Genomic DNA, 18,435 nt, shown 5'->3' on the forward strand with positions numbered 1-18,435 from the left:
AGGAGTAGAGAAGGAAGTAAAGGTGGGCGGCCTGACAGTAAAGTTGTTGGACGTCACTCACCCTCGTCCTCGTCGTTGGCGGTGACGGTGATGAGGACGAAGCCCACCTCCTTGTCCTCCTCCACGCTCACCTCGTACACCGGCTGGGGGAACGCCGGGGCGTTGTCGTTCACGTCGGTGATGAAGATCCTGACGTAGGCCGTGTCTGAGAGAAGAGCCGAGACAGTGTTAGCAGGGTGTGATCCATCCCAGATGTGTTGTTTGTCCGAGTGTGTGAGTGTGTGTGTTACCGGTGTTGGGTTGTCCCTGCTGTCCCTGCCTGGCCGACTCAGAGCCGTCCTGAGACTGGACCTCGATCAGGTAGGACGCTTTCTGCTCACGATCGAAGGAGGCTCGAGTGACGATGACGCCGCTGCGCGAGTCGATGCTGAAGAACTGAGAGTCCCCGCTCTCATCCTTCAGGATCACGTAGTGAATCTGAAGAAGAAGAAAGAAGCTAAAGCAGAAGAAGAAGAAAGAAGCTAAAGAAATGAACACATGATGTGCAGGCGTTCCTCACCCTCCCGTGCAGACCCGAGTCCAGGTCAGTGGCCGACACCTGAGCCACCGACGTGCCGATCTCCGCTCCTTCAGGAACCGTGGCCTCGTAGGTGGACGACAGGAAGAAAGGAACATTGTCGTTCACGTCTGAAAGTCAAGAAAGAGCAGGAGCCGTGTTTTGTTGTTTAGTTTTTGGCAGGAGAAAACATTTCTATGAAAGCTGATTAAAATGGATTAAAAACTGACAGAGAAAAGGAAAGGCAAAGAACGAGAAGCAAAGGAAGACAGAAAAAAGTTTGTAACATTTACACGAGTAAATCGGCTTTAAAAAGAAAGATCAGCGACAGAGAAACACAGAGAGAGAGAGAGGCAGCCGCTCTGTGGTTTCAGACGTCCATCAGAACGTGGAGTCGGACTGTGTCTCCCCTCGCTAATGAAAACTGAGTTATTAGTGAGGAATTATCCTCCAAACACCGTGAAGAGTCCACAAAGCAGCTTGTCAGCTCACTTTCAAGCTCCGCTAAGCCAATTACAGCGTCCGATGTGGGTTTGTTCAAAGCCAATCAAAGTCAGGAAGTGTTTCCTCCTCGCTCCTTCCCTCCACCCGCCCACAGGCGCTGATTGGGAAATGAGTCACAGCAACAGTCGCTGCTGTTTGCTTTCTGTCTTCTTTAACTGCCGGGGACGAGCAGGGAAACGGACTACACTTCATTATTGCTCCAGCAGCGTCGCTCATTACGGAGCTGCAGTCGCTCCTGAATCGCTGTTTTTCCTCGGCTGGTCAGAGCTGAGAGAGGACTGTTTCAAACGAGCTGCTAATTTAAGAAAAGCCAAAGAAAGAATTTGTAGGGCTGGTTTGAAATTAGAAGTGTAGGAGGAGAAAAGAGGAGGAAGGAGAGAGAGAAAAAGGATGAAAAAGGAGAGAAGCAGGAAGAAGAGGAAAGAGTAGAGAGGAGAGGAGGTATGAAGAGGGGAGAGATGTGAGAAGGAGAGGAGAGAGGAAAGGAGAGGGAAGGAAAGGATGGACAAGTGAGGAGAGACAACTGGGGTAGAGAAAGGAGAAGAAAGTAGGAAAGGAAAGAAGAGGAGAAGGAAGGAAACACTGAGAGATGAGGAAAGGAGAGAGGAGGGACAACAGAGGAGAAGAGAAAAGGCTAGAGGAGGAAAGAAAAGGAGGTAATGGAGGAGAAAGCAGGAGAGGAGGAAAGAGAAGAGAGAAGTATGGAGAGAAAAAAGGAGGAAAGAAGAGAGAGAGAGAGATAAGGAAGGGGAGGAGAAAGTAGGAGAGGAGGAGGAGAAAAAGGATGAAAAGGAAAAGAGAGAAGGGCAAGAGGAGTGAGGGGAAATGAGGAGAAAAGAATATAATAGAGAGATGGAGGTGAGGGAGGAGAAAATGAAGGAGAGAGAGAGAGAGAGAGCAGGAGGATATGAAGGAGTCTAAAGGAGAGGAGAAAGGAGGACAAGGAATAGAAAGAGAATGGAAAGGATATGATGAGGGAGGAGGGAGAGAGTCGAGAAGAGGAGAAAGAGAGGAAAATCATGACGAGAAAGGAAAGGAGGAGACGGGAGAGAGGAGGAAAGAGTAAAGAGGAGAGCGAAAGAAAGGAGGGATAAGTGAGGAGACACAACTGGAGGGGAGAGAGCAGGAGAAAGTAGGAAAGGAAAGAAGAAGAGAGGAGAAGGAAGGAAAGGATGTAAGACAAGGAAAGGAGATAGGAGGGACAACAGAGGAGAAGAGCAAAAATCTAGAGGAGGAAAGAAGGAGAAAGAAAAGAAGAGAAAGAGGAGATGGCATAACAGAAGGAGAGGGAAAAAGGAGGACAGAAGAGTAGCAGAAATACAAGGAAAGTAGGAGCAGAGAAAGGATAAGAGAGGAGAGCAGAGAAGTAGAGAAGAAAGGAGAGGAGGGATGAGACAGCAGATTAGAGAAGAGAAAGGAGTAGAGGAAAGAAGAGAGGAGAAGAGAGAAGAGAAGAAAGGTGGGAGGAAGAGGAGAGAAAGTTCCTGCTTTGGAAACATCATTATAGTAAAGATAGCACAAACATACAGACACACTCTCTCCCCCGTCTCACCTGTCACGTTGACGTAGACGGTGGTGAACGACGCGAGCGGCACAGCGGCCACGTTCTGGACTCGAACTCTGAGCGTGAAGAAGCGCGTCGTCTCGTAGTCCAGGTTCTCGGCCACCAGGATGGACGCCGAGCTGTCCGCCCGGTTCGGCTTGATGTAGAACCGCACGGGCATGTTGGTCTCCGGCACCTGACCCTCCTCCAGGTTGTAGGTCACGCGGGGGTCACCGAGCGGGGACGTGGCCTTGATTGTCTGATGGGAGAGACGGGGGAGACACCAGGTCATGAAGAGCAACTTTTTTCATCTTGCAGGAATTTAAAAGTGATGCAAATTTCCGTACTCCCATCCCTCCTTCTGCCTGAAAAACGTGCCCATTCTCTGTCTTTATAAACGAGTTGATCTTTTTTAAAGTTGTGAGAATCTGTCTGTGATTTGAATCACTGTTTTTGCAGACTATAAACTCAGATTGAACACGAAGTACAGAGAGATGAAGTGCAGCTCTGTGCAGCCACTGCAGCAGACGAAGCCATAACAATAACTCCCCCGTGCCGTTACGATCCCGCCAAGAATGCAGCCAAAGAAGAAGAAGACTCTGTCCTGGTTGTGATGACATAATTTTACGACACAGCTGTTTGCTGTCGGCAGCAAACCGTTCATCATCATAACGGCTCCAACGGCTCCAACGGCTCCCCGATCCATAAACCAAAACACTCATTGAAATATGACAGCGTAGGATACACAACTGCTCTACGAAGAATGCATCGTTTCAACGGTCAGGGCTGCAGATCAGTCCTTCTACGGACATGAAGCAGGGACGGAGAACTTTCTGCAGCCTTTAAAGGTTTCACGTTCTGCTTTGTTTACGTTCTTTGTGTGAATCTGATAAACAAACATGTGTTTGGATCAGTGGATGTGTGTGTGTTGTCCTGATCGCTGCATCAGCCAGCAGCAGAGGTTTTAAGATCATATTATTCTATTGGCTGCAGTTTGAGCTGACCTGAGTGTGTGTGTGTGTGTGTGTGTGTGTGTGTGTGTGTGTGTGAGAGAGTGTGTGTTGGAGCTTTTAAGGCTCTTGTCCTTCCTGAACACACACTCCCGGCCTCGACAGGGAAGGATTGTGTTTTCCACGGCTGAGTGAAGCCACCTCAATTTACTGAACAGAGAGTAAGGGTATGACCTGTACTGTTCTACACACCCACAAGTACAAGCACACACACACACACACACACACACACACACACACAGATGGAGGACAGTTGGTACCATACATCCCTGAACACACACATTTTACAGATTCCTGCAACATCAGAGCCACAGAACAGATTTTCAAATTAAAAGCGCAGGATATTTTGTCATAAGAAGCTTATAACACTAAATATCATGTCCGTCTGTTCCTGCAGATAAAGACACTTCAGCGCACTCACACTTACAGAATAGATTAGTTTTACAGCCTCTTGTCCAGGCCTAGCTTAGCCTATCACACAAACCTGAAGCAGGAGGAAGCTGTTAGCCTAGCTCCATTAAAAGAGAACATCTTCACCTCCCAGCGCCTCCAAACGTTGTTTCCACCAGAGGTAACATGTCTCCTCACAGAGGCACGCAGGAACACTGAGTGAGAAACGCTGTCGGCCTCTTCAAACACCGAAACCCTCTCAGCACTCTCTCTCCCAGTGACCGGAGCAGCTCGAACGCCCCTCGCTCTCATGTCTCTAGTAGCCGCTCAGCATGTAAGGTAGACAACACACACACATAAACACAGAGGCAAACAAAAACAGCAAAGTTCAAAGTCCATCAACTTTTGGCTGCTTATCCAGGGTCAGGTCGCAGCGGCGGCAGGCTAAAGCAGGCGTCCTTCTCTTTAGCACCATCCTCCAGCGCCTCCGGGCTTCACACAGTCTCTGCAGAGTATTCTGGATCAACCCTGGGGTCTTCTACTCGTTGGACACGCCAGGGAAAGCCTTAAGGACACTGGAGATATCGTCACAGTTCTCATGCCAGTTGTATTAGAACTGGTTTGCTTGTGGCAGCGGCACCAGCACTCCAGTAGACTGCTGAGGGGACACTCAGTTCATGACACCCGTCTAGACTGGGTAAGCACACTGTGAAAACTGGCCAATAACCCTAATCTGCATTGACCCATCCATCTGTCCTTTATCTATACTGCCTATCCTGTTAATGGGTGGAGGGGGGGCCACAGAGGCAGGTTACCCCCCTGACAGGTCACTAGTCTATCACAGAGACAGACAACCTTTAGAGTCCATTTTAGAGTGAACCTAACGAGCATGTCTTTGGACTGTGGGAGGAAGCTGGAGTACCCAGAACATGCAGACTCCACACAGAGAGGCCCACTACGTCCAGAAGATTGAAACCAGGAACGTTCCTGCTGCGAGGCGAGAGCGCTAACAACCACTCCACTGGAATCTAGATTTAACCCCTCCTAAATATAAGGGGAGTTTGGAGCCAGTTGATCAATGCCCTGTAGGACAACTAATCTGAAGCAGCAGCCGGAGCAAACACGGGAGAACATTCAAGATCAACAAGGCCGGGAAATCAGGACCGTCCAGCTGTGACACAGCAGTGCTAACCACTGAGCCACCATGATGGAATCCACATTCCTCCAACTCGTCATCTCCAACACCACAGAATAAACTTTCACAGGGAATCTGAGCAGTGTGATACCCTTAAAATGACCCACCTCCGAGACCTTGTGCCCCAGGCATGTGCCTGAGGCTTCTCTAGAGTCTTCAAACTCTGCCTCCTCCACAGAGGACATCTTGGTTGGTTTGAGTCACCCGACTGTTTGCGCCTTCTCAATCGCTTCCCAGAACTCCTGTTCTTATCAGATCTCAGAAACCCATCAGCTATCACCTGACCATGAACAAACCTTTGGGGAAAATGGCAGATCACTCTGGGCTTCCAATGAAGCTTGTGCATATCTGGAAAATGAGTGAGGGATATCCTGGCCAAACCTTTCCTGTGTTCTTGTCATCGTTAATACTGCAATTGAAGGACTCACAAGAATGGAGATGAAAGGATCACTTATATGCAGATATCTGTTTACACAGATCTCGATGGGCGGCTGCGACTCAGAGGTGTGTGTGGGTCGCCCTCCAGTTGGAAGGCAGTTTGATCCCCAGCCCCTCCTGTCAACATGTGGACTTATCGTTGGGTAAGATGCTGAACTGAACTGAAGGCAACATCATGATGAGTTGAACGGTTGCCTTGTATGGCACTAAACCAGTGTATGGATGTGTGTGTGAACGGGTGCATGCTGAATGTTTCCCTGCATGCAACCGAAGCCCGGTCAAGTGTGATCAGTCAGCGCTCCCTGGTCTTTGAAGGAATACTGACTGAAACCAGAACATCTATAACAGCTGAATGTTGTGCAAAACCTGCAGATTGTGCATTAATTAGCAGATATCTGAAGAGAGTTTGGTGCCAACAAGCCTGAGGGACTCCTTCAGGTCGATGACCCCGTTCACCTCTGGTGACCTGCAGCAGCTTGCTACCTTTCTGAAGAACTGGATGCCGAAGTCTCCACAAAACAAAGCTTTGGAGATGACCCACTCGGGCAAAGTTCAAAGTACAATGGCAAAATATTTTTGAAATAATATGCCCTGAATTATTTCAACCATTTCCAATGCTACCTTTATAGTTCATAAAGTTGAATTCATTTAATTCAAAGGGTGATGATTATTCTAAACAGCAGCAGTTTGGAGGTGAGAAGTCGTGTCAGGACACGCCGGTCCTCTCCAGGAAGCGGACTGCGGCTCTGCCCGGCAGCAGGCGGAGGCAGCAGAGCGAACAGAATCAGCACTAATGAGAGATCATCTCATTAGACATCAGTGCAGTGTGCTGAAGCTAAGCTGATCAGTGTTTGCCATCTTCTCCCACACAGATTAACGCCTGTGGAGATATCGCAGCAGATCGTTCTCAGCTGGTGGAGCTGGTGTGTGTGAGGGTGATTCAGCAGCTCCAGCAGACCCTGCTGTCAGCTCCATAGTCTTACAGTTTGCAGTCGAGTAAAGGGGGTTCATTAAGGTAAAAATCAAGAGCAGTAGTTTTGTATTTAATTCAATTATTCTGATACCGTTTGTCTTTAGAAGAGACAATTTACAGGCCAAGAAGTTAAAGTCTCGATGCCACATAAACAAAGTGTCAGCGGTCCAAATATTAGAAAGTACAGAATCATCTTTAATCTAATGCTGCTGTCGATGCATCTGATCACACGCTTTGCATCGGCTGCTTGTTACCGTGTCTGCAGGAGCACCTCCAACTTATTTCTGCGTTTTTTTAACTTTCCGTCTCATCAAACAGTCAGAGACTGTCATCAGCAGAAAACATCAACAGGAAGAGGAAGCAAACAGGAGGAAGTCAGCTGATTATGAGACTATTATATCATGAAACCCAGCAGCCCATCCCCCGCCCCCCTCTGCAGCGTCTGCCTCCCTCCACCTCGTGAACTATGTAATTAACAAACCTTATTAACGCTGCTAAAATTACAACAACAGCTCCTCCTCAGTGCCATTAACACAGCGGAGGAGAGGAAGAACTCTGCTGAAGGAGCACTTGTAATCACGTAATCACTATTATTGTTCAAGCTCTGAAGTGAAACAAAGAAAGACGGACGGACGGATGGAGAGCTTGAGTAAACTTTTATAATCTCAGCGTTCTTGTTTCTGTTTGTAGTCAAAGAAATCCACAGTGTTTCAGCAGGCTTCGGTTTCACCGTCCCGCCTCCCACGGGCGGTCACCTGACAACCATTTAGCTTTTTATTCATCTCTATAAATGCAGCTAACAATCTGCTCTTAGACGTCGTCTCTCAACTCCATCCTCACTTCTACAGTTTTTAGTCGGACTGTAAACAATGCAGCGCACGGAAAAGGAAGTCTCGTCTGGAAGTCCTTTATCTCTAACTGCTGGCTACAACGGAAGTTTTCCGTCGCTCCCAGAACGTCCGATGACTTGGTTGAAGGGCGTCTGCAGATCCCCCTGAATCCGACTCAGCCATACAGGTGAGGATGTGAGGATGTCCCAAAGCGGCAGCTTAAACACAAAAGTGTAAGCTCCCGCACAATGTCTCACTTGCAGAAAGGATATTTAACGTTTCGGTTCTAGACCTTCATCAGGCAAATAAAAAAAACCAACATGAATCCACACATATCGGGGGTGTGTGCCACGGAGCAAGTTTAACATACCCAGGCTTTGTTTAAGGGAGCCGGCTCAATAAAGCCTGAAGCCCCAGTTGAAGTCAACATGTGTCACGAAGGTGGTTGTGAACTTTCTCTGCAGGCTTCCTGCTTCACGCTCTGTGCGCTCACAGAAACAGGGTCGTTTTACGCGTCATGTGACGCTTCTTCTGCACAGAAAGGAGCGGTCACTGGCTGCGTGCTTCCGTCAGAAGCTGTGATGAAAATATAAAAGTTATTACAGTAAAAACCAACAGACGAGCATGTGCTACTGTAACTGCTCAGCTTCGTTCTGTGGCTTTACATGTGTAATGTTACGTTCCAAAAGTTTCCTTTGACATATAAACTCAGCCGAGGATCTGTGTCACCCGCGGGGAACATCGTCAGGAAATAATGAATGAAAGGACGGAGCCTTACAGCCGATCGAAGCTGAGTTGTTGTGGTGAGTGACGCATGTCAAGAGTGAATCAGTGCAGCTCGAGTCGCCTGAACTGGCTGATGATTCTTCATCCATCATCAGCCATGTCTCTTACTGGTGACGCAAATGTTGGTAAAGAGAAACTCTTTTCTTTCTCCACCTTTTACCTCTTCTTCTTCTCCTACATTTACTCCCTTCTCTCCCTCCCCCTGCTCCCTCCATCATCCAGTCTGTCAGGATAAACACAGTAATCAAGCGTCTGTTTTTCTGAGGTGACGAGAGTCCTTTGTGACGCTCCGGCGGCAGGTGTAATTATCTCTCCATCTCCTGTCAATCATCTCTGACAGATGGAGCTGTGGGTGGGACAACCTCCAATCATCATCTTCATCATCATCTTTACAGCGATGGTGTGGGGTCGAAAAGGAGGAGGAGGAAAGTTTAAATACAGCGCAGGTACACACTCAGGCACACACAGGCTAACACAGGATTACACACACACACACACACACACACACACACACACACACACACACACACACACACACACACACACACACACACACACAAACACAGAGCCTCCAACTATTTAAAAACTGACTAACCTCCATGAAATCGAGCAGCTGGAGGCTAAGAACTCCTCCACCTTCTAAACCAGCAGCTTAGGAAAAGAGCGCAAATTAGGATGGAGGGATCAAAAGAGAAAAAATCTGTGTGTGTGTGTGTGTGTGTGTGTGTGTGTGTGTGTGTGTGTGTGTGTGTGTGTGTTGATGGACTGAGTCAGGTAAGACAGACTCAAGGCGAGTTTGTTGTTTGCTCGGCAGAAAATGTTTGGAAGCGTTCGGCTAAACGTGCTGACAACGAGAGAGGGGAAGAGAAGAAGAAGATAGATGGAGGACTGAGGGGGGAGAGGGAGGAAGAAGAAGAACAAGAAGAAGGAGGAGGAGGAGGAGAAGAAGAAGGAGTATTTCAGTCCTCCTCAGGGTGCTTTGCACAGCAGGAAGAAGAGAGCTCTTTGACTTCTGCAGGAGGAGAAACGTGTTTAAATATTCCTCTTTTCCATGTTTTCCTCGTCTCTCCATCATGTCACACTTTTCCACTTCTAGATGTTAAAGCGAGTTCCAGCAGTCAGAGGAGCCGTTTGAGCTTCACTTACTTCATCAGCATGTTTGGAGGCATCCTGCAGAATTTTAGACACCGAACCAAACCAGGCAACCAAACACACCCACCGGTAACTTCACCGGTCGTACTGTGTGCAGCATGCAGTAATACCATCAGCTGGTTTCCAAGCTGGAGCTACGTATGTAAACATACACTGGGGTCTTAATGAGTAATATTGTTTGAACTGTTCCAGTAGATGTGTTCATCCTGCACTTTGATCCATCAAGGATTATGTTGCAGCCATTACAGCCTGTTTCACTGCTGCAGGCTGAACACATCTACTGGAGACATTAAAAACTATTTATACGTATGTGACAGTTTGACCCCGAATGATGTTGCTGCTAATGAAAGTGTTATATCTGCGTGCTGAAAGCTCAGCAGCGCCTCGTTGCTCACCACTATCTTGGCGTCTCGGACGGTGTTTTCCGGCACGGTGACCCAGTACTCGGGCTTCTCCCAGTGCGGCGGCTGGTTGTGGACGTTTGTGATGATGACGGTGAGCTCCACGGAGCTGCTGCGGTTCCCTCCGTCTGACGCCACGATCTGCTGGTTGATCCTGGACGTCTGCAGGGAGACGACACAAAGGTCATTAAACAAAGTGAGGAAACGTCTCCTGGTGAGAACTTAATCAGAGCTGCTTCCTTTATTAGCTCTCTACAGGAGCTGGATCATTTTAAAGGTCACGACTCGTCAATCAGGAGAGAATATATTCGTCCAGTCATTCAGCTTACAAAAGTCAGGGAACAAATCTAGACACAGAAAGAAAACTTCACTGATTCACAGCTGAGGAGTTCCACAATCAGTGCCCATCAAAGCCACCTGAAAGAAACAGTTGCTCTTTTGTTTGTTGATAAAAACAGGATCAAGGAGAGGGAGGGTAAACGTGCCTTTGTTGAATAATTGACTGAAGTGTCGTTTAAAAGATCAGCGGCAGAGAGAGGAGACAGAAGAACAGTCGGCATCATTTATGACAGACGCTCGTGTGACAGATTCACTTCACTGTGAGTTTTCTGTTTGACTTTGTGAGATCACACGAAGAGCCGTGAAATATTTAGACACATATTTAGACAAAAGTCTGTTTGATGCAACGACAAACAACAGAAGAGCTGCAGCCACCAGAAACACCACGTCCTGACTGCATGGACAGTGTCTGGGTATTACAAATGAGAAACAGCATCATTATTTACAGTTATGTATTAGTGAACAGGAGAGGTGTTTCAGCTCCTGCTCCACACGGTGCTGTGTGGTCGATGCTCTCGTCAGCTCGTCTCGTCTCTTTTGGATAAACTAGTAAAACAGTAAGCTAAGATGAAGCTGATCTTTACCGTCACCCACAGACTGAAGCTCAAAGAGAGCTCAGCCTGACTTTACCTTCACACAGAGATGATCTGTGTTTGTTTGTGATCACTGATTAATGAAGATGCTCTTTGATTTTTGCTCGTTTTAACTTTACTGCTGCACGGCTGCAACCGCGACGAGACTTCCTGCATATTGTCTAATGACTAGTTTGTTTTTTAAAGATTATATATCTTTATTCAGAGAGAGAGAGAGAGCAGTGGACGGCGTCGGAAACAGGGGAAGAGAGAGTGGGCACGTGACGACCACAGCCTCCGCACATCGCCGCTGATTCAACCGCTGAGCTGAACCGGCTCCAGATCTTCTAATGACTTTAACCAAAACATCACACATCAAACTGTAAATATGTACAGCTGCATTGTGCTGAAATCTATTAACAATTATGAGGACCAAATAATGTACATAGGTGTGAGACATACAAATAAGAGGCAAACATTGATGCTGAGGTCTGGTTTGGTTTAAGCAGCAGAGCTTCTTGGTTCGGTTTAAAAAAGATCCTGGTTTTGTTTAAATCATCAGTGTAGACTGTTGCTTTCACATGGGACACAAAGAGAGGTCGCCTGAGTGAGAGATGAACAGCTTCTGTTTGTGTTTTGGTTTGTTGGTGTCTGTTGAAAGGACTCTCCCTCCTCTCGGTTCAGATCCTGTCCTTGTGTTTCCCGCCTCTGTGATTACCCGACCCGTCCTCGATTGTTTCCAGTTTCCAGTCTCGTTTCCAGTTCGTCTTTGTTTCCTCCGTGTCAAACGTTCCAGCATTATTCCCTTGTGTGTACCTGATCCTCGTGCACCTATCCTGCTTTTGCCTTGTTGCCTGTTCCTCGCCTGTCTTGTCTGCCTGGTCGGACTGCCTACCTGTGAACCGAACCTGTGCCTGATGAAAGACTGAGTCGTGCATGTGAGTCCCTTTCCCCTGTGTTCTCCAGTCGCTACACTTAGACAAATACAAAGCTTCCCGAAGCGAAAGCACGGCCGCAGCACGTCCTGCAGGGTGAAACACGATGTTTTTGCTCTTTACTGAACAGAAAATTAAAAAAGGGCACATTTTCCAGCTGATTGTATATATTGGATAAGGTTTCTTTTATGTGTTTCTGCACCAATTAAAATGGTTCTGCAAATTTCCTTTTGGATGTGATCTGGGAATTTCAAGAAATTAAACTGCAAATGTCTTCATTTCTGTGTTTCGAGCCTGAAACAACTGAATCAGCAGAATCAGCTGCAGAGACTGAAGGGCCGGAAAGACTCGGGAGGGATGAGGCAGAACGACCTCGGCATCATTTTACAGGACTGTGAATGAGCAGCAGAGAAGGCGCGGTCATAAAAGTCAGCGAGCGCGGATCGCATTTTGCAGAGCTCAGACTGACCAGCTTCTTTTCCTCCAGTAAAACTCACAGAGAGGAAAAATGGGTACAAACAGCAGCTGTGACGACTCCAATCAAATCACACAAATGAATATTTAAAGCTAACAATCATATTTGATGAACTAAATGTAAAACACCACAACGCAGCTCAGGCCGCCCGTTCTTCTGCTCCATCAACCTGCAGCAGGGATCAACGCCACATGAATGTTTCATGGAGAACTTCTACCTCCGCTTACACGACTTCTTCTTCTTCTTCTTCTTCTTCTTCTTCTCCGCTCTGCTATTGGCTGATGTGCAGGACAAATCACCGACAGTATTATTGTGTTATTTTTATTGTGTTAAAGCTTCGTGTTTTGTACACGTTGTGTTTCTCTTGTATTGTCTTCACATTGTCTCACACTAAAGTGCTGGTGGAGTACCTACACTAAACTAGGAGCGAAGAGACCCACTTATTGTCTTTCTACCAACTAAAATAATTTACAGTTCATACTTTTCAAGCACAAGTTAAAGGGGCCGCGTTCTCCAACTGTTCTTCAGACTCTGAGAGAGTTCCTGCAGTCTGGAAACATGTAATTAAACGGATCTTTGTCTGAATTTGTCTGGAAGCAACATTAACATTTCTTGCAGCCATGAAACGTCTCCGTCTCGTAAACATGCAGTCGAGTCACAGCAGGAGCAACACATCGGGGAGAGAGGCTGAACAACAGGAACACAGCTACACATGTACACATAATCAGACAAACAGAGCACAGGCACCGCGGAGCAGAGACACAGGAAAACAACAACATTCATACAAACAGTCACATGTTCTCTCAGAGGATGCATACCAAACATGTTGGCTGCTGTGAAGCAGCACAGCTCTGCCTGCATGTACCTACATATGCAGAGATTTCTATCAAGGGGCCGGCAGAGGAACCGAACAGGCACGAATATGTTACACGTGTGTGTGTGTGTGTGTGTGTGAGGACCATACGAGTCGGTGTTTTCACTGTGAAAAGGACCACTAGATGTATCATGTCAACAACTCTCCTCACACGTATAGTAACCTTGCAGTGGATTTGGGTACTGACCTGTGAGATGGGGTGGTTGACGTAAATCCAGCCTGTACTGGGGTTGATGTGCAGGTACGCCGGCTTCTGATTGGACAGAGAATAAGCGATAGCCGCGTTGCTCCCCTGGTCGTCATCGTGTGCCGCCGCCCGCAGGAAACTAGTTCCAACCGGAGTGTCCTCACGCAGGAAGTCTGAGACGGAGGAGATGTAAAGAGTAAGAAAGGGGATCAGATGCTACTTGAAGTGCTGCTGCTGCAGGTAACTCTGGTTCTTTCACTGCTGGTTTGCCAGATTGACCACGCCCCCTTTTGGATGAAAACAAGAAAAACGAAATCACTTGCAGCACCGTGCCTTTAACTTCTGCATCGAGTTTTGTGTGTCAAACAGTGAAAATAAAAACATTTCAGATTTTTTTACTTGCACAGAGGAGGGTACAGAAGAGCTCTGTGGCCTCAGGCTGCTCTGTGGTACGCTGTGTTTCCTACTGGTGCCTAAACCGGCGCTCGTTGTGTTCACAGCTGCAGGAGCTGCAGGAGCTGCAGGCGGCTCTGTCACCGGATTCTTCACACGCTCACAAACAAGATTCTGGTGATTTTTATGTCTATCAGTGAGCACTTCACCAAAGCCTCTTACCAAAACTACATGTAAAAACATTATTAGGATACAAAACGATTGTTACACTGAGCTTATATAAAGAAATCCTCCATAATATTACCACCTTTATCCCGTCAGTACAGCTATATTAACCATTACACTGCAGCCTACATTACTACACGACACATTACGACAGATAAATACTTTTGAACAGGTAACACAGTTTAATAACACAGTGGTGTATGACTCCTCCGCTCACAAGATAGGGACGTTCATCATTTATGAAGATGAGAGGACGCTCATGTCTCCTTATAACCTTCATTATTTTAATGTGACGACGCCTATCGTTGATCAGAACAGTCACAATGCAGCTGTTTGTCTGTTGGATTTGGGCACTTAATGAGGTTAAAACTGTAGATTCTTATCTCAAGTTATTAAATTGTCAAAGGTCGCAGGATTCCTGTTTACCACCATTTATATCAGAGGGACTGCTTTCACCCAAAAGGGGGCGGGGCCACAACTTTTGGGCAAAGTTCCCGGATGTATTTTTATTACTTCTTCTGCTACATTCTGCGAGAGTAGTGACTTTATTTACTTCCTCTGATACAAGAACTGTTGCTACTAGTGATCCTAGTTTGGTGCGTTTGCTACGGCTGCTAATGCTATCAGCTTTGCTAACTTTAACATGATAGTAACATTTCTGGGTGCTTGTAAGTGTTTGTAATTTGTCATTTAGTTTTTTAGTTTTTATAATTGCTATTTGGAGTCATATTTAAAGCAACATGTGTCCGACAGTGACCTGATCCACATCCATGATCCACCTGCAGGAGCTCCAAAAGAAACCCGGATCTGACTGAGGCTTGTGTCGAAAGCAGCTCACTGCCTTCCATGAAATCTGACTGAGCACAATGTTACAGCATGTTCTGTGATGGTAAGCAGATATTATAATAATGGGAGCGCAGCGTTGTGTCGTGTCAGCAGTGTGTCACCTCATTTTGTCATTTCTGGGTCTCATGCTGCAAAGTCAACAGACGCATTTTTATAAATTTATGAATATAACCTCCAATCCTGCTGACTGTGATGAGCGTCAGTGCTGATCAGACAACAAAAAACAAGGAGCCGAGAGGAGATCAGCCGCTCCAGTCTCCCTGTAATACTGCATTTCAAGCATTATGTCAATAATAATGTCCTTTTGGCATCTGCGGGTCTCTTAGGATACATTTCAACTGAGTAATCACGTCAGATCCTGCTGAGTCTGATGAGTATCACAGAGAAACAACCCAGGAGAACACTCTCAGGTTGAGCTGCATCCCTGGTTTACTGCTGTTTGGATGCAGCTCTATATAACGGTGCTAAAATGTAAAGCTAAAATAAATCAGCTGTATTTGTAACGTAAATATAAGCCCTTCATCATTGTGCTCTTGTTAATTATAAAGCTGTTATTCGACGATGCGTGGCTGATAAGAGAGCGTGATGCACACACACACACACACACACACACACATACACACACACACACACACACACATACACAGTGATGATATGAAATGAATTTACTCAGATGTGTGTGAGAGCTGCTCAGAATGACACTTCAAAAACTTTGATGCGAGTCCAAGAAGCAGATCTTCATTTATAATTTAGAAAAACAAATTGCGAGCACAGATTCAGTCTGGAAACATCTCCAGAAGTTATGATGTAATTATGGTGTTATGGTGTTTAGATGGGGCAGCAAACCTTTTTACACCAAACATTTAGTTGCTGTGTGGAGAAAACACTCTGTACACTCTGTATTTTTAAATCTGGGCCTTTTAAATATTTTGGGGTCTAAAGACGAATAAGTACAAAACGTTTTGGAATAGTTCCAGTAGATGTGTTCGTCCTGCAGCAGCGAAACAGGCTGTGATGGCTGCAACATAATCCTTGATGGGTCAAAGTGTGCCAAAGTGTGTGACAGCATTACAGAAAGGATCCCTACAGAGATAGACCTTTTTGTTACAGAGGAAGATGATTGTTTTAACCACAAACAGACGTTACATCACTCTCTGCAAACACACCAGACTCCATTCATAAAAACAGCAATTTAACCTGCAGGAGCAGGTTGTCTACAGCTGCCTTGATTGGTAATTTCTGAGTTATATTGTGTCACAAAAATATTGTATTGGAGCTAAACTAACCATATAAAAACAAAAGTCACACAATATTACAAACAAAGTCATCAGAATGAAAATCAGAAGTAACGTGTCTGCAACGGAAAATTACTGTTTTTATGAATGGAGTCTGGTGTGTCTGCAGAGAGCGATGTAACGTAAAACAATCATCTTCCTCTGTAACAAAAAGGTCTATCTCTGTAGAGATCCTTTCTGTCATGTTGTCACACACTTAGAATAACAATCTGAGCCTGTCAGTGGAAACAACAAGAACTTTTAGTGGACGACCTTTGACCCATCAAGGATAATGTTGCAGCCATTACAGCCTGTTTCACTGCTGCAGGATGAACACATCTACTGGAGACATTCACACACTGTTTGTACCAATTAGTCATTTAGACCCAAAATATGTAAAAATAGGATTTAAAAATACTGATGTAAGGAAGCATTAGGGATGGAAAAAGTGGTGATTCAGAAACAGTCAAACAAATCTCATTTCCTTGTGTGGGCGTGAAAAACATTGATCTTAATGCATGTTGATAAAAAACATAAGATGAACAACAAGCCGGCTGAATAGAGGTGGTTCACAGCTCACTGCCCCCGTATGTGTAGGAAAATCCCCCAACACACACACACACACACACACACACACACACACACACACACACACACACCAGCGGTACATTAATGCATGTCCCAGAAACATTTCAATCTGCCTGTTAAATAGTTAATGAGCCACTCTGTGCGTTTCCCTAATCTGACGAGGAGAACTTCTGACACAACGCTTATCAAAACACATATTTGCACACATCGTAAACAAACACGGGCCCGCGGGAGGCGGCAGAAAACATTTCATCAGTCGTAAGAGCTTTCCAGGATTACAAGGATGCACACTGATAGATGATTTACCTACCTCTGATTTACCATGAAACACGCAGCATCAGCAGCATCAGTGTTGTACAGTAAGAGGACAGTGTGAGCGCACAGATGTTAGCGTGGGCGGCTCCAGAGGAGACGAAACCTTTCAACCCTGAATGTGTCCTTGCCTTGTTTTACACTTTCAGATGCGCAGGAGGGAAAAGAACCCAACTGACGAGAGGCCGAGGCGTCAGAGGTAGAAACCTGCTTCTGAACCATTTCTAAGTTGCTACGCTGCAGCGCCAGCATTAGCAGCGTTCAAATAGTATCACCAGAAGAAGTAGCAGAACTAGAAGCTATAAGAGAGGCAGTTGCAGGAGAGGAACGAGCAGCAATAGGAACACTTGTAGCAGTAAAAGAAGCTAAATCAGAAGCAGCACCAACAGAAATATCTAGAACATTAGTAGCAGTTGCCATGGTCGCAGTAATAAAAAGTAGTAGTACAGCAGCAGTAGAAGCTGCAATGGTTGAAGTGGTAGCAGCAAAAGTACCAGTTACAGCAGCAGTCATGAAGTTCTGCTCAGAGACTCACACTGGTAGCGGCTGTTCTCAAACTTGGGGTCGTTGTCGTTCTGGTCGGCGATGAGGACGGTGATCTGACAGATCCCGATGAGCGGCTCCTCGGCCTGATCTGTGGCCGTCACCGACAGCGTGAACTCCCTCTGACGCTCCCGGTCGAAACTCACCGTCGTGCTGATCACACCTGGCGAACACGGGAAGCAAGGTGACGTTTAACTTATTTAACACACAAGACTCATGCAGGAAGTCGTGCTGTGGAACGTACCGGTGTCAGGATCGATGTCGAAGCCGGATGACACGCCGTCTCTGTGCATGATGCCGTACTTGACCTCTCCGTTGACCCCCATGTCGGCGTCGTGGGCCTGCACTCGCAGGACAAACGTGCCTGGAGGCTGGTTCTCCAGGACCCCCGCGTTCAGACTGTAGTTCTGACACTGAGAGCACAAACAGATGATTGATTTAGATCCAAAAGAAGACGACAAATCATAAAGCCTTTTTGTGTAGCGTTTCCCCTGATTTAGGACACTTAGTGGATGCAGTATTTATTGTACAATGTATGTGTGCTCTCTTGTTTCTGCATGGGGTCATAGAAATGGGACATGAAAACTCCACCCTTGGATCCACTTTATCAGTAGATTTGACTTCCTGTTTAACGCACCATTAATCCACCAACAACAGGACACCTGTTCTGCATGTGTGCCTCGTGTCTTTGTCCATGTTGACTCTGATGAACTTACGTCCATCAGTCTGCTTCAGTCCGCGAGCTGAGAGGGACCTGATTCAGCTGAACACTGCAGGAAGGTGTGCAAAGAAATCCTGTTTCAACAAGACTGCTGAGAACGTCTTATTTGGTGGCTTGTTTTTCCAACCATCCATCAATCCGTCCATGTTTTTCCATGGATGGGAAGTGGTGGCAGAATGCTAAGCACGGTATCCCAGAAGTCCCTCTGCCCAGCAACTCTTTCTACCTCCTTCTGGGGGATCCGAGGCATTCTCAGGCTACATAAGATGTACAAGCCCTCCACCAAGTTCTCGTTCCATCCTGGTGTCATCTACCAGTTGGCGCCCAACAGGATCCCGATCAGACGCCTGAACCACCTCAGCTGGCTCCTTTT

At 46.4% G+C, this 18,435-nt stretch overlaps 1 protein-coding gene across 1 annotated transcript in view; it reads right to left on the reverse strand.

Annotated features, from left to right (window-relative positions):
- Positions 1–18,435, reverse strand: part of LOC138584261 (neural-cadherin) — a 119,209-nt gene that overhangs the window by 33,841 nt on the left and 66,933 nt on the right. Inside the window, exons 9-16 of the mRNA XM_069656448.1 lie at positions 17,586–17,754; positions 17,334–17,504; positions 13,161–13,333; positions 9,773–9,940; positions 2,613–2,862; positions 560–687; positions 291–477; positions 62–205 (exon numbers count right to left, since the gene is read on the reverse strand). Of these exons, the coding sequence (XP_069512549.1) occupies positions 62–205; positions 291–477; positions 560–687; positions 2,613–2,862; positions 9,773–9,940; positions 13,161–13,333; positions 17,334–17,504; positions 17,586–17,754 (1,390 nt within the window). The remainder of the gene's footprint in view (positions 1–61; positions 206–290; positions 478–559; positions 688–2,612; positions 2,863–9,772; positions 9,941–13,160; positions 13,334–17,333; positions 17,505–17,585; positions 17,755–18,435) is intronic.

Source organism: Semicossyphus pulcher, unplaced genomic scaffold (genome assembly GCF_022749685.1).
Source record: "Semicossyphus pulcher isolate SPU_LCO1_2020_fin unplaced genomic scaffold, fSemPul1.0.p SCAF_9, whole genome shotgun sequence".
In the NCBI taxonomy this organism is placed as follows: Eukaryota; Metazoa; Chordata; class Actinopteri; order Labriformes; family Labridae; genus Semicossyphus; species Semicossyphus pulcher.